This window comes from Plectropomus leopardus, chromosome 11 (assembly GCF_026936395.1).
Source record: "Plectropomus leopardus strain MGB_pleo_1.0 chromosome 11, ASM2693639v1, whole genome shotgun sequence".
NCBI classification, from domain to species: Eukaryota; Metazoa; Chordata; class Actinopteri; order Perciformes; family Serranidae; genus Plectropomus; species Plectropomus leopardus.
This window is the reverse complement of record NC_142186.1, coordinates 6,709,018-6,731,965: the sequence shown is the minus strand read 5'-3', so window position 1 is coordinate 6,731,965 and position 22,948 is coordinate 6,709,018. Positions and strand designations below refer to the sequence as shown.

General features: G+C 37.7%; 3 protein-coding genes across 5 annotated transcripts; 2 read left to right on the top strand and 1 right to left on the bottom strand.

Moving 5' to 3' along the window:
• Positions 1–452: 452 nt before the first annotated feature.
• LOC121946033 (uncharacterized) lies at positions 453–19,848 on the bottom strand. Of its 2 annotated transcripts, none has more exons than XM_088083894.1 (14): positions 19,700–19,848; positions 7,635–7,711; positions 7,006–7,078; positions 6,473–6,585; positions 6,346–6,371; positions 5,913–6,050; positions 4,566–4,675; positions 4,375–4,470; positions 4,209–4,292; positions 3,222–3,348; positions 2,997–3,102; positions 2,031–2,213; positions 1,855–1,929; positions 453–1,004 (listed from the first exon to the last, which is right to left on the bottom strand). In XM_088083894.1, exons 2-14 carry the CDS (start codon positions 7,662–7,664, stop codon positions 921–923), a joined length of 1,245 nt encoding a protein of 414 aa, XP_087940020.1. In that variant the 5' UTR covers positions 7,665–7,711; positions 19,700–19,848; the 3' UTR covers positions 453–920. The 2 variants fall into 2 exon arrangements, with proteins under 2 accessions (XP_087940020.1, XP_042346372.1); XM_042490438.2 differs by lacking the exon at positions 19,700–19,848 and adding an exon at positions 8,070–8,222.
• LOC148188195 (homeodomain-interacting protein kinase 1-like) lies at positions 9,743–12,322 on the top strand (the record flags this gene model as incomplete). Its single annotated transcript, XM_088084884.1, has 6 exons — positions 9,743–9,946; positions 10,088–10,279; positions 10,401–10,582; positions 10,734–10,977; positions 11,625–11,711; positions 11,845–12,322. Coding segments are annotated over 6 exons (1,383 nt in total), but the record flags the coding sequence as incomplete, so codon positions are not given.
• LOC148188194 (uncharacterized) lies at positions 15,224–22,759 on the top strand. 2 transcript variants are annotated; one of them, XM_088083896.1, is made up of 9 exons: positions 15,224–15,356; positions 17,550–17,617; positions 17,813–17,860; positions 18,051–18,115; positions 18,199–18,236; positions 18,527–18,606; positions 20,597–20,659; positions 21,643–21,693; positions 22,295–22,750. In XM_088083896.1, the coding sequence occupies exons 1-9, from the start codon at positions 15,272–15,274 to the stop codon at positions 22,346–22,348; spliced, it is 552 nt and encodes a 183-aa protein (XP_087940022.1). In that variant the 5' UTR covers positions 15,224–15,271; the 3' UTR covers positions 22,349–22,750. The 2 variants fall into 2 exon arrangements, with proteins under 2 accessions (XP_087940022.1, XP_087940021.1); XM_088083895.1 differs by having other exon boundaries at positions 15,263–15,371; positions 22,295–22,759.
• Positions 22,760–22,948: the final 189 nt, after the last annotated feature.

Sequence of the window (22,948 nt, the reverse complement as noted above, 5' to 3'; positions counted from 1 at the left end):
TCCCAACTTTTGTGAAGTTGCTTATTGCTGTTTTTCCCATGTTTTCAAAAGAAAGCAAGCCACTTTCCGCAAGTTTTGAATGGATCTGAACGCAGCACAAGAAAAGTCATGTCAATCTAGGTCTCAGAGGGTTAAGAAAATCACTCAATTGTTGGAGGCGGTCGTGAAAACAATGCAATCCACTCACTCAACTTATTTATTTTTTTGCCTAAAACTAAAAACTCACTTGTAATGGGTTATCACCTAAATGTATAAAATCATTGAAACATTTCTAATTAAAGAAGCAATAAAACCTAAATGTATATACACACACACACACACACACACACACACACACACACATATATATATATATATATATATATATATATATATATATATATATATATATATACACACACACACACATACACATTGTAGGATTTCAGATAATGCAAATACAGTGAAGTATATGAATATTTATCACATTTTATTTTCCATAGTTAACATCTGTGAGGACTGGATTGTATGACTTGTAAGATAGCATGGTCACTCATTAAGTGCATTGTGAAAATGTTTTTTTACACAGTAAATATTAGTAGTTATCACCTAGTGGGAATATAGCCTCTCAGTGTGCCCATTTCCAGGTGATATGTAAAAAGCACCACAAAAACTTCTAAAATGTTGGATTAAGTTTGTCAAGGACACTTAAGCAATTAAGTTCTATACTTGCAGTGTTCAGCATTGTATGTGTACTTTTGGGTTAGCGACATAACTACAAATAAACATTTCTACATGTTTAAAAACATGTTCTACCTTTCTAACATTCTGTTTTCTGTCGCTAACACTAAAGCAGAGCAGCTCCTATCCGAGGTCAAAGGTTACCATGTACCTGAGGTCATGGCTACCATTATTCAAACATGGGAGAGTGATGCTTATTATTATATGTAGTGATTAAAGATGGATTCATATTTTTCTTGTTTTCCTGATGTGACTTTCGGCTCACCATTTTGCTTGATGTAGGCCTGAGAAAACAAAACAGAAAAACCTTATATATTTGGGACTGTCATCTCTCACTTGCTGTAGAAACTACTCATTCTGAGATGTAAATACCCAACCGACTGGCCAAAAAGCAGTGTTCATAAATACTGCTGATTATGGTTTTAAGCAGAATGAAACTAGAAACAAAGTATGAATATGCTAAATTATAAGCCATTGTTTTAGACTAGTATGTTTTCCATACATTAGTAGCAATCCTTTGTCATGGGTTTAAATTACATTCAGACTATTACTGATACTATGTTATTAAACTCTTTCTAATTACAAAGGTAGAAAAAAACAAAAATAGAGTTGGTTATGCAAAGTGTCAGTAGCTATGTAAACAAGTCTCCAATACTCAGCAACAAATTTTGGTTCAAAGTTTTTTTTTAGTTCCCAGAATGCTCTTTTTAAAGTTAGGATAACATTCTGTATAAACCTCAAAAAATGTTACTTTTTTTCTATCAACGTGTCACATTACATAAAATTTTCATTAATAAATGGTCTGTTATCTCAGGCCTCAATAGCATGTTCTGAATGTTGCTTTGCAAATGTTCTTCTTTTGTTCTCATGTAACATTGTAGGAAACTTTTTTATAAAAGAACATCATATGATCTGTCACCGCTCAACATCACCAAAACATTCTCAGAATGTTGCAGTTATAATGCTACGTCTTAGTCAGTATTTAAACTTATAGGAACATTAATAGAAAAATAACCATCCTTAAAATGTTCTTTGAACATTAGAATAAAATGTTTTCTTTAAAATATTATTTCAACTTGTAGGTAACATTAGGCAATGTTGTGGGAACATTCCCTGCTAGCTGGGTAGTCTTACCTCCATCTCCTCCAAGGAGGCAGAACCATCCTCGACTTTCTGTCCAATGCCGTGGCTGAAGCTCGAGTATCTCTCCTGTTTGAATCACAGAAAACAAACATAATGTAGAACGATTCCTGATGATACTGTACTTGAAAATCTAACTCTATTTTACCATGATTCTCCAATACACATACCTTAACCATACCGGCCATGATCCCGTCCTCAATGAGGCGAACAGCATTTCGGAGTCCTCTAGCGAAGGCGTCCATGGCTCCGATGTGAGCGATGAACAGGTCCTCCAGGTCTGTGGACTCCCTGCGCACCTTAGCATCAAAGTTCAGGCCTCCTGGCTGCAGGCCACCTTGTTCAATGATGGTCTGGAGAAGATTAGACATGAAAGAATAACTAGGTTCCTGTATCACTGTTCTAATCTACAGTCACCTTGTACAGCAGTGAGCCAAAGAATTCATTTCAAAATCTAAATCTTCTAAATATACATATTAACTCAGTGTGCAACATGTATACGGACATTAAAGCTGCATTAATCAATATTTTATATAAACAATGAATCAAATTACTATATATATTGTGAAAGGGTTCTCCTTGCGATAAACACAACAAAAATATGCAGGCAAATGCCTGACCAAGATCTGTGATCGAGTCGTTGCAAAAGTTAAATTTATTGGGAGATTTAAATACAGTGTTTGGATCTTTTGTTTGATTCTTATACTTGATTAATTTTGGTCAGCCAACCTCACAACTTAAATTCAACCAAATATGTGACAGCTGGGAAAGAGGAAGGCTGTGTTTGCATGATCAAACAAGTCCCCCACAAACTGGTGGCAAATATATATATATGTGTGTGTGTGTGTGTGTGTGTGTGTGTGTGTGTGTGTGTGTGTGTGTGCACAATGGTACATGCAGCTCCATACGTTCAACTTTTTCTTGTTTTGCTGTGATAAACAACATATGAGGACATGGGCCCATGTTAATGGACATGTAAACAGCAATATTCATGGAAAATACATTTTGAATGTGGATGTCTTTTTTGTAATGATGGTGAAAACCAGGATATTTTGTGCATGTACACATAGTAAATGTCCCCTTCACAAACATCACTGACAATAAAGTTCTGATACAAATGAAAGAAATGAGCTGACCTTCATGACCAACGTGGTGTTCCTGATGTCCATGGGGAACTGGTCTGTGTCCCACCCCAGGTCAGGAGAGCCAGTGTTTGAGTCAACAGAGCCCAGCATGCCAAATCTGTTCACCAGCAGGTAAAGATGACACATAGTGTAAAAAGATCATAGTGTTAAAGATATTGTGGATGCGCCGAAACTGTGTTGCAGCAACATTTTGCAAGAATGTTGAAAATGTCTCACGCAGAGGCCGTGACAATATCATGTTCGTAAGAGTGTCCTGCCAGGGTGGTGTGGTTGGGCTCTATGTTCAACTTAAAGTGGCTCTCCAGACCAAAATGCTTCAGGAATCCTATAACGCTCATAGCATCTGTGGAAGAAAGTGACGTGCAACAATGCATCATATACCTCCTGAGACGAGAGCTTTTGTTAGGTAAACATTTTTCCTTTTCCCTAGCTATTTGGCAGAAGTAAAACCAAATAAGATTTTAAAAAATAAACATTGTCTTTGAACAGTAAGTCACTGAGGGAAAAAAATGATGTCCTCATATGGGGACATCGGGTTTATTCTTAAAAATCACAAGTAAGAATAAAACTGATTAGTTCAGTGTCTGAAAATTGTCGTGTATCATTTCTTTTCTAACTCTTTAGGTAAGAGGGTCACTGTTAAAATGCAAAACTGTTCAAAACTGGTCATTTCAACACCTGAACATGGTTTTACAAAAGCTAAATTGCAAATGCAACCTATCTAATAGCCTCATGATTTGCTCATTTTGTAACTCTGTATATGAATTTTCCGTGCTCTACATTCCGATCTAGAAATGTCTTTTTTTGACTGTCTATCCTAAATAGCCTGTGTGAAATGCTGTGACTATAATAAAGTCCAAATGTCATCCAAAAGGCCTGACAGTATTGCTAAAATTGCTCAATGTGTATGCTATATTAAACTAAAAATCATTTTCAACCATATAATTTGATCATGATTTGTACAATGTACCATGTCCACTTTTGTGTCAGCTGTAGACTGACTTTGCAGAGATGGCTGTTTTTACATAGATTGTTGTAGTGTGCTTTTGCTACCACTAGATGGCACATAAGAGTGTCCACAGATGAGGAAAACAGGTCTAAGTTGACCAAAATGAAGTAAAAGGTGCCACAAATCCAAAATGTAATGTCTTGGGAGGTTAAGACGGTAAGATTCCACTGCATATTTCTTTTTGTAAACCTTACCATAGTCATACTGGTGTTTGCAGGGCTCCTTAGGCTTGGGTTCAATAAGAAACTGACACTTAAACCCAATCTTCTCTTTGTACTCTGGTGACAAATAAACAGACATAAAACTGAAACTGTGAAACCAAATTTCTGGAATCAATCACGTATTCATGTGCACACTTACTGACAGCCATTTTGAAGAAGTTGGCCATGTGCTTCAGTTCAGCAGCGACGTCGGTGTTATGGACGGAGAGGAAACCTTCCCTTCCTCCCCAAAACACTGAGGAGACAAATATGCAATGCAGTAGCAACACTGCTACATCCAAAGCGCATAGTGATAATTTAGACACAGTCACACCATGGAGTCAGTCATACCAAAATTTTCTGCACCCAGCTTCTTTGCAATATCCAGCCCCTTCTTAACCTGAGCGCCGGCGTAGGCCAGAACATGACAGTCAGGGTTGGTGGCTGCACCGTTCATGTACCTGTCACATAGATAGATATTTATTTCAAACATGTAAAACAAACAAACAGAAAAAAATAAAATTAAATAAAATGGCAATAACAAAAATGGATGATAACCTATGCAAACAACTCAACAAATAGATTCAAATAAGCAACAAGAAATTGCATCTTACATGTTTGAAAAGGATTAGGAGAAGGTATTTATTATTTCCTACCTGTTCTCAGGAAATCAATTAATTATTTTTTTTAACTTCATGTCTAACATATATTCACACTTACATATTTACACACACAGACTTACAGACACGCAAACATACACAGACATATCCATATACACCAGGGGGTCGACAGATTAACGGCCTGGCCGATTTATCAGGTTGATATTTGACATTTTGTTAATTATCTGTATCCTATTTTATTTTAATGATCGCCAATAAAATTAATTAATGAAAAAATATGCGTTTTACACTCAACCAACACCAGGAAAGGCAGTTTTTTTAAGTAAAAATAACTAATACATGAAAAGAAAGTGTCAACATGGGAGGAATTTACAGTTTGTACAACCTCAGTGAGCTATTTTTATTCATTCATTGTTTAATCTAAATTTTCAGTGAACTGTATTTTCTAAAAAAAGTTGTAGGGAACTTGCTGTATATGATGTGGAAAGGTCTTGACTAAACATTTGCTAAAGACATCTGAACAAAGTTTTGTGTTGGAGTTTGATATATTTCAAATTCTAAATATTGACAGAAAGACTTTCATTTTCATTGTAAATGCATAAATGCGGTTTAAAATGTCAGTTATCATCTTATTTACCACTAACAATTGGTATCAGTATCAAACCAATATTAGTCAACCCCTAATATATATACATACTATATACATACACGGACATGTCCCACTGAATTTATACATATACAGATATTCATATATATTAAACATAATATGCGTACATACATACACAATCACACACACAATATATAAGCAATAATTCAAGTTGTACGTACAATGCAGATGTCATACTGTGTCATGGACAGACATTACCGTCTTCAAAGTCTCTGCTCATTTTTATACCTCTGTAAAATAAAGGTTTTGTGCGTCTTCCTTAAACAAGTAATGTTTGTGCATCACTTGAGTTGTTGAAAAATAGGTGTATATATTATGTTTTTTTTAAGTTTACAGCCCAAATGAGGAAGAAGTTTTTTCCCTGCTAAACCCCGGGATTTGACTGTCAGGTTGTCTGGATAAAACACTGACCTTGGGTGGGCAAAGAGGTTGCAGGTGACCCACAGCACCTTGATTCCAGTCTGGCTCTGCAGCTGGAGAGCCAGGTCAGTGATTTCATCCAGATTCCTGTTGGACTCCTCCAGGGTGGAGCCCTCAGGAGCCATATCCCTGCAGGACACAGAGGACGGACATTGTTCAGAATGTCATCATGCACAAAAAACATCGAATACTAGTCCTTGTTAGATTTCATTACTTTTAAATACGCTTTGATTCATTTACTGCTGCTATTTACACAATAGAGGTGGACAAAGAAGGATTTAAAGGACACCATTATGTCCTGCAGGTACTGCAGATCATCTAATACTCCATTTAAACCATCATTCACCTAAATGTGAAGTACATGTAATTTCATGATGCAAGACCAGAGAATACATTTGGCATAAAAATGATAATTTTCAATTACCTGTCATGAAATGTGTAATATTTCACCTGCGAAAACAAGCAGATGTCAAAAAGGAAACACAGTAAAACATGAAATCAACCTTGTGAAACTGTGGTTTTCATTGTAAAATTGAAGTGGTTTTCCTCACGCCTAGCTTGGTGAAAAACTCAAAAGCAGCCCGGAGTCGACTCTTGGCTGCTTCCATCGAAGTTCCTTCATTCCAGGGCCGGACGAGGGTCGGGAACCCAAAAGGATCAGCTCCTAAAAAGGAAGATAATATCTGTTAGCCTTAATTAAAGATGTGTTTATTTAAAACAAGAATCTAAAAAAACATAGAAGCTAGAACAGCACATAAGACAATACCAGCCAACATTTGTATATGGTATACGGGGCCTGTGTAGGTAGTATTTTCAATGGGTTCCATAACAGCCCTGTGCAAATTACCTACGAGGGTGGGTTTAATAAAGTGGGTATGAACCCAAAATGGGCAACTTATCTGGGGCCTGCTTGGGTGACTCACCCATGTAGAAAATTTGCATGGGGCCAATATGGACCCCATGGACAATCCCATATAGGGCCTCCCCTTTTTTTAAAAAAACCCTTTTTACTACCCAGTTGGGCCCCACATACAAACTTTGGCTTTGATAACAAGTATGAGTATTAGGCCAGGTGTTACAGTACCAGTGCCACAGAAGGAGTGCCAGTAGCAGACTGAAAACCTCAGCCAGTCCGCCATCTTCCTCCCCATCAGCACCTGCAGAGAAACACTAATCTCAGACCAGCACCCTCACAAAACAGTTTTCAAAGATGGCATTCACATGATTCTACAAATAAGCAGAGGGCCATTGCACAAAACTAGGATAGTGGATTAAGCCAGGATTTTCCAGGTATCCAGGCTGAATTTAGCCTCAACTTGGTTGCATGAAAGTAGAGGCACATAAATTACCATGGAGATTTATTCTGTGCAGCTCGCCTGCTCCTGACCAGGCTAACAGCCAGGCTTGTTTAATCCTGGTGCCTGATTTCTTCAGTCAGCTGTCACTCTGATCTGAAATAAACATCTTTCATAATTATTCCATGGTCTTTTTGGCCTCTTTATTTTTATTCCTTTTTATAAGGCTGCATTAAATTAGACTTCCACTCTGTAATTCATTAAAGTACTAAATAGTACTGGATATCTAAATTCTACTTTTGTGCAATAGCCCCCAAGTGTGCAATATGTATAATAATAAACATCATCGTGTGTGTGTGTGTGTGTGTGTGTGTGTGTGTGTGTGTGTGTGTGTGCGAGCGTGCGTGCGTGCGTGTACCTCCTCTGCATTGTAGTGTTTGAAGCACATGACATCTCCAGGCCCAGCACTGGGTAAATATGGGATCTTGGGAATGCCTGCGTGCACCATAAATGTTGTGCAATATTGAATGAAACAGACATGTTGATCTCCTTCAGTCATGTGACATAGAGAACACATGCAAGCAAAGTGATCGTATATCAGGGCGCAGAATATCACACTGTAAAAACAGTTTTCACACATTCAGCGTTCATGTGTTGTATCGCCTGCACGCAGCCTGCTGCTCCGTCACACACAGCGTCCTTCCTGACATCTGCTCTCTGCAGACTAACTGTTGTGTGCTGAACTTTTGCAGAACAAGGCCCTCATTGTTCACGGCATTCCGGACACTTTGTCCAACACGCACGCACACATACGCAGCAGACAGTAAACAGCACTTGAAACAAACGGATTTACCTATGAAGAATTCCCCCTGCGCTGCCATTTCTGAGTCCTAACTTCCTCTCACAACAAGCAGACAGCAAGTTTCCCCGGTCTGTCCACGTCCCTCCTCCAAAACAAAGAGTGCACTTTCCTGTCTAAACACAAGGTGTCACTAAATCCCCTTTAAGACCAGACGCTGGCATGCATGTACAAAATACAAAATAAATGTGTGAGCTAGAACATACAGCAGATGCAGTATTGGATGAAGTACCTGAAGGCCATAAATCGCCCCTGTGACTGTTTTAATACAAAATTGACAAAATTGTTCTTATATATTCATGTGTTATGCATTAAGCATTTTAATATTGTAGTTGGTCAAGGTGGCGTAAACTAAACTTCAAAGTATAATATTTCCCTTTGAAATGTTGTTAGGTAGAGGCATAAAGTGACATGAAGTGGAAATATTCAGGCTAAAAGTAGAGTACTACTTAAGCAGAGTGCTTGAATAAATGTACTTAGTTATTTTCTACCACTGTTTTTCACTTGTTACTCCTCAGCCCATTGAAATATACATATTATATTATATTATATTATATTATATATGTAAATAACCGATAAAAAACAGCAGTGCCTGCTGTCTGCTCAGGGCCTGAGGAGCTCTATTCAAACCAGGATGTGATGTCATAACATAGAACACAGTGATGCTCTGGAATCATAGACAGTTCTGACAGAACTGATCATTCCTTCAACTGACTTCAGCTGAAAGTGCACATCTACTGAGACTACACAGACAATTTCTGTTGGTTTTCGTTCCTGATTCTACATTTGCATTGAGTTTGCTTCAAAACAATTCATGGCATCGAGTAATATGTCAGGTAAGCTGTGAATTGCATAAAAAAATCAAATCTATTGAACTGTAAACGACTGAGGAACACAGAAAACTCATAATTTAGGCATGTGAATATATATTTCAAATTTTTATGGCTGTGAAATAAGAAATGTGCCTTTTATCAATTGATACCTACATTGCACACATGGATGTATATTTTTTTAAGTAAAAATAGCTAATTGTTTGATAAACATTTAAGTTTTTTACCAGTTGTGTTTTTTTGATTAATATCAGACTGTAATGTCAGTACCAAAATACAGAAATAGTATTTGGAAATATCATTTTTTGGATCCTAAATCTTGTAGGATAATTTGGTGCACTCACAGAGTTTGCATGCTTTTTTGATAAAATCTAAATCAATCTGCATTTATTGTACTCAGAGAAATGTGGTAATATCAATGACCTTTTGTACAAACTGTTGATGGGACTCAGTCTATCTTGATATTTTGTTCCTTGTAGTACAAGATTAGGTCTTTATTTTTTATTTTTCCTTTTTTTAGACATACTGATGCACCAGTGAAATGTAGTTTATGCACTGAAAAGCTGAAGTGACAAACAGTGACTGAAATAATGTCTTATTATATTTTAATTGGTGAAAACTTGAGTTTAATGATGTTGAGATGTTCAGAGGCTGTTTTAAATCATTTTATGTACAGTACGCAGTGCAGGGTTGCATTCAGGCACAAAAGCATCAAGTGAAAAATGTTATCTTGCATTAGAAATCAGGACAAACACTGTGACAGCCTGAAAAGTCTAAATGTGTGTAGTACAGATGTGCTGTTAGATGTTGTGTTGATGTGAAAACTTTGAACTTCACATTGCGTCTGTCTCCTCTCTGCTCTCAACAGATTTCCCGATACACGAGGGAGCCCTGCTGGCCTCTTGCTTTGAGGTGCAGGCTTTTCTCGGTGAGGGCACCTTTGGAAAAGTCGCCAAGTGTTTGGACCTCGTGACCAACACAAAGGTGGCTGTCAAAATTACCAAAGACAACCCTGTCTTTACCGAACGAGCACTGGAAGAGGTAGAGTAAAAGCTTTATTTATCAAAACTGAAGTAACATGTTAAAATATTTTCTGTACCTTCTATCTTAAATCATTGCCATGTAGTTCATCTGTAAGGTGACAGCAAACACTAAAAATCGAAATGTTTTTATCTTCCACAGATAAAAATTCTCAAACAGCTGCGTACTCTGGATTCAGACAAATGTAACCTGGTGAAGTGGAACGGCGTCTTCCTCCATGGAGGGTTCATTTGTCTGGAGTTTGAGCTCCTGGACCAAAGTCTTCATGACTACACAAAGCAGAGACCTCACCGCTCTCTGTCCATCAGTGAGATCCGCCCAGTGGTTCATCAGGTATGTGCAGCTGTCCTCTCTGCTGTTCTCAGAAGGATCATTTTTCAATTCAATGGATAATCAGGACTTAATGATGTACACTGTTGTGACCTAATGAATCTCAATATTTGTGTTTGTTTAGCTGACCACAGCACTGTTCCACCTTGAGACCCTGGGCATCATGCACGCTGATTTAAAGCCTGAGAACGTGATGGTCGTGGACCGCAGGCAGCAGCCGCTGCAGGTCAAGCTCATTGACTTTGGTCTGGCCCGCTACACGGCTGATGCTGATTCAGCATCATGTGTGCAGAGTCTGTGGTACAGGTAAGTACAGAGAGTGAAGACAAGAAAACACTTTCTGTGACTTTGTGTCTCCAGTTTAGTGGCCAACAGAAGACGTTTGTGCCTGTAATTAAAAAAAAATAATAAGGGTTATCTTTACATGACGCTGAGTATATTTCTTTTCTGTGCTCAGGGCTCCAGAAGTCATTCTGGGTCAGCTCTTCACAGAGTTAATCGACATGTGGTCTCTCGGCCTGGTGGCTGCAGAACTTGCTCTGGGCTACCCGCTTTTTCCCGGGAACCACGTATACGACCAGATGAAATTCATCGTGGACGCTCTGGGACAGCCACCAGATTATCTGATGAACTGTGGACAATACAGCACGTGCTTCTTTCACATTCAGGGCACCTTTAACCAGCAGACCTGGAGACTGAAGGTATGTTTGTCTGCTTAAGCCAATCACCACAAAAAAGTCTGGCATTGTGCGCATCTGCAAACCACAGAAATGCTGCATTTTAACATAGTCATATAACAGATATGTTGAAACTCTGAGGCTTAAGATACCTGATTTAAGGTAATCCCCACTGGGAAAAGCAACAATGTTACGGTTAAAAATTAGTCGCTAGTAGTGCTGTCCTGGTATTAAACACAGCAATGTACACAGCAGTGTCTTGGTAAATAAGGAATGCTTTTCACGGCACTATCTCAAGTGGAAATTAGCAATTGCTAGATAAGAAACACTCATGTTTGGTGTCTAAAAAGCTGCTATAAAAATTGTTTAGTAACACAATAAATTTTGTTTGTTGGTCTCAATCAGTGGTCTGCAGCCTGGCACACCATCCAACATCCTGACCAACTCCTAGTGAGAAAGTCAGCTCACATAGGCTTATCACTTCACTTTAGAAACATTGATATGATACATATGAAACATGCAAATGTAATGTACTTGTGGTTTGGAAATACGTACATTGCCAACAGTGTAGTGAGGTGACTGAGCTCTGTGTCTGTGTGTCTGTGTGTCTGTGTGTCTTTCTGTCTGTCTGTCAGAATAAATGATGTAACCTGAATACTGTCTCTCTGCAGTCTCCTGAGGAGTTTGCCAGACAGACTGGGCATCATTTCAAAGACACCAGATGTTATCACTTCAGCTCTCTGGAAGCCTTAGTGAAGGTAGGTGGTCTCTTTCGACCAGTCAGTCATTGATGTTGTCACCAGGATATCTTTGATTAAAATGTATGTCTCTGTTGACTGCAATGCAATAATCCAATCAGACGGGTTTTAACCTAAATTTGTTGTTGTTCAGCTGATGCCTTTTAAACACAAGGCCTATAAGCAGGAGCTGCAAGACTTCGTGGACCTCTTAAAACAGATGCTGCTGGTGGACAAAAACCGGCGAATAACCCCCCTCAAAGTGCTGGAACATCCGTTCTTCTCTGTGGAGCAGCACACTGTCAGCAGCCAAAACAGGGACACTAAAAACCTGACTGTAGACACAAAAGAGGCGGCGCCAGTCGTCATTCAGCAGCCTTCCCCTCAGAAGAAGAGCGACCACCCTTATGAGTTTTGCAATCTTGCATTTGATGACACGACTCCTCACGAGGAAAGACTTTCTCCTCATCCAGAAAATGTCTCTGCAATGCAGAAGGATGAGGAGGGTGCAGCAGCACTCATCCAACCTGGTACGTCACATGTCTTAAGCTGTCAAAGTCTTCTTGTTTTTATAGTGTGGATCAAACTAACATCCTGCTTCTTTGTTGTTGCTCAGATGTTGCAGTAAAGACCAGCAGAAAGAAGGCAGGACGTGTCAAGAGGTTCTTTAGGAGGGTCGGAAAAGCTTTCTCCTCCTTGTTCCACATTAACAAGGACATGTCATGAACCAGCCAAACATCTGGTCTAAATAACATTGCATCATTTATTAATTACTGTATTATTGTTTTCACTTTAAATGTCAATAAATTTATTGACTAACTTCTAAAATGTGGTCATGGTGTGTGGAGATGAAACAAAGTGAGACAAATTACTGTAAAGTAAAATAAACACAAAACATTTAGTTTTTTATACTATAAAAGTCCTAGAGGTGCACAGTATCATGCAAAGGTTGAGCATGTGACAAGGTCAAAAGCTCCCAAACAGCTACCAAATTAATCTTTATGTGAGACTGTTTTGACAAATAATGCTGTTGTGTTTAGTTTTATAGTTTTCAATTTTCTGACATGGTGAAAGCAGGAAGATTCTGAATTCAACCCAGAGATATCCGATACACACCACATTTAAAATGCGATCTCACCTCTGTCACTGTTCTGTCTGACATGATCCACAAAGTACTGAGTGATTTTATGTAAAATATGAGAAAAGCTGTGGTCGGCTGAACTGCAATGAAAAAACATTTTGGACCTGTTTTTAAGGGCAAATTTGTCATTCCAGTTACAGTAAACATGTGGGTCTGTACCAAAACTTCAAAATAAAAATGGAAGAATTATTTTAATCTCTAACTCACAAACTGCAAAATAACAGAAGTTTGTATCTCTCTGACATTTACTGAGAAAGAAAAACTAGTGTACATTTATTCAGTGTTATCTACAAAAATACTAGATGAGATCATTTTCATTCACAGCCAAAGGCAATACTAATGGGTTTATTTAGAGAAATATTTTTAGCATTTTTGACTCCTAATAAATCAAATTAATAAATAATTGCTTGGTCAAAACAGCCAATTAAAAAAGAAAAAGAAAAAAAAAGAAGCACCAATTACCAAATCACTACCAAAGAATAAGGAGCACCTGAGGCATAATGAGCGATGCTCAACAGAGGAATATGATAGAAACTCAATGACTGATTGGTTAATCCAAAATGAGAGTGTGGCTGTTGGTCACCCAGAATCCAGCTGGACTTCAAAGAAATTGACTCAACAGATGGAACATGTTCAAGCAACATGGGAAGAATGAAAAAAGGAGATGAGGGTGAAGTCTGTCACCACTTCAATATCTGACCAAAGGCCTCCCCCTCTGCTCCTGAGATACGACATCAACTAACGGTCAGAAAAGTGTTTCTGCAGAACATTATAATGTCACAGTGAAGTTTACCTTCCACCTTTTGGATTTAAAAGGCCTTCAATACCTTGGCGTGATCTTCTCCTTTGAGCCTCATATCCGCCAAGTTGTCAAAACTTCCTTCTATCAACTCCGCAATATTGCCAAGACCCTCTCTCACACCCCCTGCTGCTGAAACACTAATCAGCGCCTTCATTTCCTCCCATCTGGACAAGTGCAACTCACTCCTTTATGGCATAAGCTCCACCTCCATCAATAGACGACAGCTAGTCCTCACCTGCACCAAATCTTGATCATCACCCTAGTCTTAAAAAACCTTCACTGACTCTGTGTCTCGCACCAGATTATCCTCAAGATCCTGGTCCTCACCTTCAAAGCGCTTCACCTTCTGGCCCCAAAACTATTCTCTGCACTTTTGGGGAGAGAGCCTTCTCCGGGGCTGCTCCCAGGTTCTGGAACTCCCTCTCCAAAGAGATCTGTGACTCTGAGTCCTCGCCGTCTTTCAGTCCCGCCTCAAAACCCATCTCTTCTCCTCTGCCTATTCCTAGCCTTCACCCACCCGCCCTCTTCTTTTTGTTTTTTGTTTGTAAAGCGACCTTGAGTTAAAGAAAGGGGCTATATAAATCCAATGTATTATTAACGTATCAATAACTGCTTCGTCAATATATCTGAAAGGATATTTTTGTGAAAATTTGTCATGATTAACGTATACATTTTTGAGTTATGCGCAAAAACATGTTTTGTGAGGTCACACACAAGTGAGGTGTGAGGTGACCTTTGACCTTTTACCTTCAACCACCAAATTCCAAACAGTTCATTGTTGAGTCCAATTTAATGTTTGTACCAAATTTGAAGAAATAAAATTAGCTCTCCCAGTTGATGTTAGTGAGGATGAATCAGAATTTTATTGTTTAGAAGACAACAATAGCAACCAGCAGCAACATACAGCGACATACAGTATGTCAGGAAAGACCCACACCAGCACACTGAAAACAGGCATTCAAATGTAAAAATGATAATTTAACATTGAAATATAACTCACTATTTTGTTGTGAACAAAGCTAGAATAGTTTAGTTTGATAAATTGTTTATGTAAAGTTTGCAGACATATGCTTAAACTCTTTAATTCATTAATTCCTATGGTCTGTTCCACAGTGGTTGTCTGAGGGTCATGTTCCCACAAACAAAACTGATGAGGAGAGTTAATTTTTAATGTTTTTCAATTTCAAATGGCATGATTTTTAAACCGAAAGGTTACTGAATATTGTAATAAACAACCATCATGGTATGGTGTTATTTTAAGGTAACATGTCCTAAGGAGTAACCTAAAAAATGTTTTGTTTTGGGTTTTTTTTCTAAATTATGGTCATATGGTCTATTTCATGAGAAAATTATTTTTGTCAATTAACACCATAATGCACACCATAGAGGGTTGACTGTTTGTTGTCTAAGAGCAGATTAAAACAAAATATTTATCTTCTCTTTATCTTCATACTTCATACTTTATCTCAGACTATCCAGTCACTAGACACCATTTTGTGCAGTTGGTGCTGCATTATCCATGGGACTACGCAAATTACACACTTCATAATTTATACATTTGAGTGCAGATTTATGACTTATTTTGAAAGTCTTTAACCGGATGTTTAAGGTATTCATGTGTCTCGTGCTGCTGTTCGGATGATTAAAATGTCCAACATCAGTTTTGACAGATCAGCGCGTGCATCAAAGGCCTGGATCGCTTTGAGACGACTTGACAAGAACGGTGTGTATGTTTTTTGTAAGTTTCCTACTTTATGATCGATGATTTTTAGTCGCTGATGGACTCTCTCTGTGCGTGCATGTTTCCATGCCAACCAGCCTCTTTAACCCTTTGAAGACTAGATGAAGATTATGCTCTAATGTATTTGTCACAGTCGTGGTATAAATCCAACATTACTCGGACATGAATCATTTTTCTGAGGACTTCAGCAGATGGTCAGTTGGTGTGAGAGGTGAAGCTTTGGATGAATACCTGGTCAGAGAGGAGAGCAGCTGTGAGTGACTGCTGAGTGTTGGCAGAATGGCTGCAGCCGTGAATCACATTAAAGTGAATCACAAAGAACGAAAATACTATTTAATCTGATGATGAGCTCAACCAAGTGATTCCTGACAGCTCCTTGGCAGGTGTGTGCGCGCGTCTAATTTCGTTTTACTGGTAAATAAATAGTCTGTGAAGTAGTGCGTGTGCGCCAACATGCACATTGCCTGTTGCAATCGCTCCTGCTCGTTTTCTGACTTCTTCTTGCTTTTAAATTGCTTTTCTTTTTTCCCCCACCACAGTTTACCCCCTGGGGATCAATAGTATTTCTGATTCAGATTCTGAATACTTTATTAATCAGACCAAAAAACAAAACAACAACAAAAAACAAAACAAAACATAAATAAGAACAACTATTAGGTTGCCACGTTGTGAAAAATTACTGGCTGGTGAGTAAAGTCAATAAATAAAGTAAATAATAAATGTTCAGGTCTGCAGATATAAGTGTTGATAGGTCATTAAGAAACAGTCATGAGTTATTATTATTATTGTTGTTTATTTGGAATAATAATAATAATACCATAAACGTTATTTATATAGCACCTTTCATATAAGAAATGAAACACAAAGTGTTTTGCAGTCAGGACATCATATGCCTTGAGTGCTTCACATAAAAAATGTGAAAATAAAAAGGTCAACAAAGCAATTCATATGCGCACTGGGGGTTTTAAAGGGATAGATATTTGGATTTTTGAAGTTGAGTTGTGTGTGGTTCTTATCCATAGTCAGTGTATTATATACAGTGGATGGCCTCCACACATGCTTAATTTGGACAGGTAGCAGGAGAGCCAAAAAAAGTATTTAACAGTTTAAGTGTACACTGTATTGAAAGTAATTTTTTACAGCTTTACCTTTCCATGATACAGCCTGCCTCGACAGGTGCTCAAGTCAAAGCCACCAATCTTCACTGACAAAAACAGTCATTTAAGCTTACTGAACACAGGAGCTGCTGGTTTAGTTAGTGTAACTTTGGTGAATCCAAGCTGATCACTTTTAAAACCAAAGTCAAACAATAACACAAAAAATTAATTAAATTAATTGATTGAGCCAGTGGTAGGCAGCAACCTCTGTGTTCAGAGAGCCAAAATCAGTGGAGTCTGGCTTTGAAATGAGCGATATAAAGGTTTAAATCAGAAATCAGTCTGACAACAAGGTAAAATGTGAAAATTTCTTAATAGTGCTCACTTGAACTGATGTTTTTTTTTTTCTTTTTTAGGTGGGACTTTTTTTTGGATGCTAAAATCCATTTTGCTGCTACCTCAGTCCACAGCAGTACATAGCTTAGCTTCAGTTTTAGACTCTTACCTGCAGCTTCAAATTAAAGGCGAGCAGATTGACACCTGGTATGTGGATGAGTACCTCATACAAGCTAACTTCAAAAAAAGATACGAGATACGATCCCTTAAAGTTTCCACATCACAGCTATATAAGTTGCATACTGGAGCGTGACTGGATCGTAGTAGTTGCGATGTCACAAAGTCATATTCGCATGTTCACATCTGAAACTGAAAGATTTAAGGAGAGCTCAGAGAAACTTTCCTCTTCCAGCAGATGAATTTGAAAACAGCCTTTTAGCATCAAACTCTAAATTTACATCGCTCAGCAAAGCAAGGGTCCCACATCCAAAGTTAAGTACAATATGTAAAACACATTTTTAAGTGGAAGGGGACAACAAAAGGGTTGTTGTCCAGTTGCCCTGCCGCCCTTTTTCCAGGTCAGGCGTCAAATTATTCACTGTAATGAACTGACGATTGTTCACGATAATGGCTTATTAGAAAAATATTAAAGCAATTGTCTGTAAAGTCAGTAGTTACAACATAAACACTAATAAAAGGTGAGGTATTTGAAAGTGGTCACGTCATGTTCTATGTGATGCAGATGACAGAGTGGTGGCTCTGCGGGAAGTGTCCATTCCTCCAGCAGCTGAGGTCACCGAGATCATACAGGTGTGCAAAAAATGTGTGTGCAATCTGTCCACCTGCTCAGTATGTTCCTGTTCACCTATTTAATGTAATTGTAACAAGAAATGTTAAATATTAAATCTAATTTATAAATAGATAAACTAACAGAAACTGTCTTTTTTTCAATGTAGTATATTTTGATGTTATATCTCTTGATTTTGAGTTCGTTTTTTTTTTCAGGTTATCACCACTTCCTTTGGGCTGAGTTCTTCTGATGTCATATTTAAGGTACAACGGCTGCATGGCCGGGCATGAGACTGTTTTGGAGGCATGTGAGAATTTTTTTTAAGTGCAATTACTAAGGAATTGATATAAAAAATGGCCATTTTGCAGGTCAAGTATTGCTTTAAAACAATAGAAAAATGATGGTTGTAGCAGATATTTTTAAATGATCACCTGTGCTTTGGTTTTATTGCAGATAAGGAACCACCGTGGCTGTCTGATCCCTCTGAACAGCTCGCTCCCCGCTAACAGCAAACACATGTGAGGACCCTCTGACTGCATCATTCTGCTCACCTATTCAGATGCTTTATTTCTTAAGCACTTATTGGTGTTTTTCACCACAGGCCCTATGTGCTTGAGGTAGTGAGAATCTTTCAGCATGGTAAGAGTGTCTCTCTCTTTGATGGTGTTTTCTTGTGGACAGTGGCCTGTCATTTGGGCTTCTACATAACACAGCTTTTTATAGAATAGCACCAAGTAATGAGCACCTCTAAAGCTTCTCACTGTGTTTCCTTTATATTCAAAAAGCATGGCAGTTGCTGTAAGAATGTCATATTACTTCCTTACTTGTGCCTGACTGAGTTGTTAGCCATTCATTCTTGCATAAGTGAAACACAAATAAGGAAAAAGGGATGTTGATGATGATGTCTGTGTCTGTCGGATTTCTTTTAGTGCGTCCTAATGCCAGAACCATCCCCATGACTGTGATCAACAAGAGCATGAAGACCAGACTGCAGACTATCGACAGGAGGGTAAGACCCAGGAACCACATAGTGCTAATAGCATAACTTGTGATTTGGAAATGGTGCAGTATAACAATTAGCTTCATTTTAAAGCTTGGTTATTATTTGAATTCATGAGCTACTTTGCAAACTTTAACTTGATTAAAGAAGGATAAGTCACAAGTAACAAGGCTGCGTTTAACTCCCTACTGACACCAAAAAATAAAAAACAAAAGGTAACTTTGGTGAGGCTCAAACACAATTTAAGATGATAAACGCTTCCCAAAATGAAAATACAATTTGAAAAAAAAAAAAAAAACAGGGTTCCTACAGTTTTAAGAAAGTTAAATTTGGGCTTGTTTAATGCCACTCAAATTAAATTTACGACCAATTTTATGATAATTACAACTGGAAAAAGAGAAACATGAACTGAGATCAATATAGGATTAGGGACAATTTTGTCCATTTGTTAACTAAATCATAACATATGGCTTTTTTAAGTAAAGAGCTAGGTGATCTACTTTAAATGCTGAAATTTTGTTAAACTAAAAGTTTTTTTATGTGTTCATGAGTTGAACACATAAAAACAATGAACATATTATGTTGCAACAAAAAAAAACCATTCATTTCGTTTACCTTAAAATAATTTGTTTATTTTTCATTTTATTGGATGTGGTAAATGTACATGGATGTTGTTTTGTTGGTTCCTCTTTACTCAGCTGCATTCTGTTAAATTTGGTTTAAAAATTTTATTGACATTTCCATTTTTTTTTTTAACACTGCAATGCCAGAAAAAAATAATAATATACTTTTTCCAACGTTGTAGCTTTTTTTAGGTCTTTGGAAAGACTGATTTAAGACATTTTAATACCAGTGAAGGCCTTATTTATGGATATAAGAAATTAATGCCTTTTAAGACTTTTTAAGGATCCGTGGGAGCCATGAAAAAGTAACTGGAGGATTGTCCGTGTAAATAATTGTCCAACTCAAATCACTTTTCCTCTATCCACTTCAGAACAGAAATGTTTAAAGGCCACCTTTCAACATGCAAAAATAGAAAACCAGAAAAAAGCAGTGCATTGCAAAAAAAGGAAAAATACTCAAATAAAGGAATCAAACTCACCGGGGAAATCAGGAAAACAGACAGTCCAGTCTTAACTTGTTAGTTTGCTCTGTATTCACAGTCCTCCACACACACTGACTATATTTCTCCCTCCAGCTGGTTGAGGAAACAGCAGAAAACAGAGACATTAGAGGGCTTCCCTCACAGCAGGCCACCTGGCTTCCACCTCTTTCTTCTGTTTCCTCCTCTGCCAACAAAAATCTAAATCCCCTCCCCAAACAATTCACTTCCCTTTGTTCACAAAGGCCACGCCCCCTTCACCTGAGCAGAGTCAGCAGGGCTGAGAGAGAGCTGAGAGAGAGCTGCAACATTTTAAGTTTTTTAAAGGTTACTTCACTGTAGAACCATTTAAAAAAAAACAAGAATACCTTTCTCCCCTCAACTTTGTGGTGGTGTCACAACAGTATGAATGGCTCATTTTCATGTATTCAGCAGTGCTGCTGCAACATTAAAATGACCTTCTCTGGAGGAGAAAATGTTCAACCACAGGTCCTTTAAAATAGCCATTTAGTATGTTTTAAAGTATCAGTGAGAAGATGATCTAATGCAGAAAAACACAGTTAATACATTTTCTTTGTTATGGTAAATCTTTTTTAGAAAGAGAATAATAGTGAAATTAATGTAGTAATCATGTTAATCATAATTTGGTAAAGTTATCAGATGCAACATTTTGAATATGAAATAATTATATATATATATATATATATATATATATATATATACACAAATGAGAACATCTAAAGTTTGGTTAATCTAAGCAAAGTTTTTCTTGTAAAAGGTTTAGTCTCTTATTTTATCAAATATTAACAGTTTCTTCATGCCATTTCCGTTTTTTTCTGGATCATAAAGTTTCATCAGCTTCTAGAACATGAATTTAGATTCAATGTTTTATTACAGATTCAGAGACTGGAGGAGCTCCTGCCTCAGATCAAACTCAGACGCACTGAAAAACTAAGCCAGGTATTTAAACTCTCCTCTGGGCCTTTTACAACAGTAAACACGACATCAGTCATAACACAGACATTCTCATGAGTGTAACCCAAGTGGCAACCCCTGCAGCTAAAAAAAGAGGCCAACACAAAAGTGCTAAAGATTGGCTCCAGAAGTAATCACTGTAGGCCTCCATGTTAAAATGCCCAAATTTACAGCAAAAAAGAAACATATTTACAGCCCGGTAAGTAGCCAATGTCTCCCCATCTGTTTCTGAGTTATGATGTTGAGTAATAGTCAGAGAACTGTTTTTATAGAACATTATGACATCAAAATGAAGTTGACCTTTGACTTTTTGGATATAAAATGCCAACACTTCATCATATTGTCCTATTAGACATTTGTGTGAAATTTTGTCATAATTAGCATATGTATTCTTGAGTTATGGCCAAAACTATGTTTTTTTGAGGTAACAGTGACTTTAACCTTTGACTACCAAATACTAATCAGTTCATCCCTGAGTCCAAGAGGATGTTTGTGCCACGGCAACAAGGTTGGTTAGATAACGTAACAATGTCATAACCCTTGATTCATAGGGTTTAGGCACAGCAATAGCTGTTGCTATTTCAGTGTGTTTTCAGTTCATAAAAGTTCATTGCAACACTTTGGTCACCTAAAATCTTGTTCAGGTTTTTACTAAAAGACCTTCCCAGGAGCCGTATGTTTTTCCATTGAGTACATTTTGTTTAAATGATTTTAAATCTGTTTTTAAATAGCGAAAACAGCATTAACATTGTCACAGTAAACCGTAGCTGTAAATGCACTGTGGGTATATCCATTATTTTATATTGTCTATGGTGTGACCAAGGCCACCTACACACAGGAAATGTTAACTTAATTTTTGAAAATGTGAAAAAATAACACAGTTTGTGCTATGATTAAATTCCGAAGAGACATTTTACATTCATATGCATCTGAGAATCCACCTGACCGCGGCCTCTGTCCTGTCTCAGGAGATTGAATGTCTCAACCAGAAGCTGAGGTTTCTTCATAAAAGAATGCAGGTGAGTCATTCTGATCCAACATAACTTTATCTATTCAACAACTGCACACTGCAGTTTAACTGAACTTAGAGTTGAGTATTTAGCTGCAACAGTGTCAGAGACACTTCCAACAAATGTTTCCATGTTTTATCCAAGTGTTATGCATAGTTTCTTCAGTCCTCGGGGGTCCGACATATGTTCATGGACAACATTTAAAAACTTTTCCATGACTTTCAAGGACACTTCATACTTTTTTGCACTTCGTCAAACTTTCACATCCAAACTCTAGTTTGGATAGAGCTAGAAATTATGATATGTAGCAAGGAAATGAGGAAACCTATGTGAAGTTGTCAGCTACAGAAAATAAATTTGACATTCTGTTACATTACATAGAAGATAACTGAAAAAAATGTAATTACACACACCTAAATTTAATGACTCCCCAAACTTTGAATGGTTTTTAGTAATTCCATGACTTTTCCAGGCCTGGAAATGTGAATGTGAAATTCCATGACTTTTCTGGGTTTTCCATGACTGTCGGAACCCTGAGTCCTTGCATTTCAAACTGCACGTCATTATTTTTTGGTTTCGTGTTTGCACACACTGTCCCGCTTTGTTGCAGGTGGCAGATTCTCACAGCTGGAAGGGGCTGCTGACCAGAGCCCCTCTGTGGTAAACAGAGAGCCACATGTCCGGCTGTGTAGGAGACACAAAACATCAGACTTTGGTTACACTCATCATTCATGACAGATTTTATCATCATGTCGCCATGTGAGGATGGATGATGATCTTTTTCTTCTTAGACCCATGTGTGCAAGACAATGTTGGTTAGGTTGAATTATAACTATACATCATATTTGTATTATCAATAGCATACTATAAGGTAGATTGGCTGCTATTTAAAGGCTGTAAAACATACATTTATTGTGTCACTTTGGTACAATCAAGGAACATTATATTTTTAACACTTTTATGTTGGGCCTTATTAGAGTTAACTTTGATCAAATGTAACCTGTGATATACCTTACGTTGTGTGTACCAGAGAGTCAGCCATGCCCGCTCTGTGTCCTGCATCCGTCCTCTTCTTTTTCTTCCTCCTTGTTCTGAAACATTAAATTATTTTTCAGTTGCACTGATATTTCTATCTCACTGTCAGAAATGAAAGTTAGTTTATTTTATTTATTATTTTTTTTGTTCTTGTCATGTTTGTTCCCACAGCACAAACTTATCTTTTACTGATTTTAGCTGATAAGGATTTAGCTGTCGACGTTTGAGT

Excerpts from the sequence above, each read along its gene's own strand:
- LOC121946033 (XM_042490438.2), bottom strand. The coding sequence starts at position 8,097 with ATGGCAGCGCAGGGGGAATTCTTCATAG. Across the intron at positions 6,051-6,345 it reads TATTACACATTTCATGACAG|GGATATGGCTCCTGAGGGCT; the intron begins GTAATTGAAAAT and ends TGTGTCCTGCAG. Across the intron at positions 1,930-2,030 it reads TCATGGCCGGTATGGTTAAG|GAGAGATACTCGAGCTTCAG; the intron begins GTATGTGTATTG and ends TGATTCAAACAG.
- LOC148188194 (XM_088083895.1), top strand. The coding sequence starts at position 15,272 with ATGATTAAAATGTCCAACATCAGTTTTGACAGATCAGCGCGTGCATCA. Across the intron at positions 17,618-17,812 it reads AGGTCACCGAGATCATACAG|GTTATCACCACTTCCTTTGG; the intron begins GTGTGCAAAAAA and ends TTTTTTTTTCAG. Across the intron at positions 18,607-20,596 it reads TGCAGACTATCGACAGGAGG|ATTCAGAGACTGGAGGAGCT; the intron begins GTAAGACCCAGG and ends GTTTTATTACAG.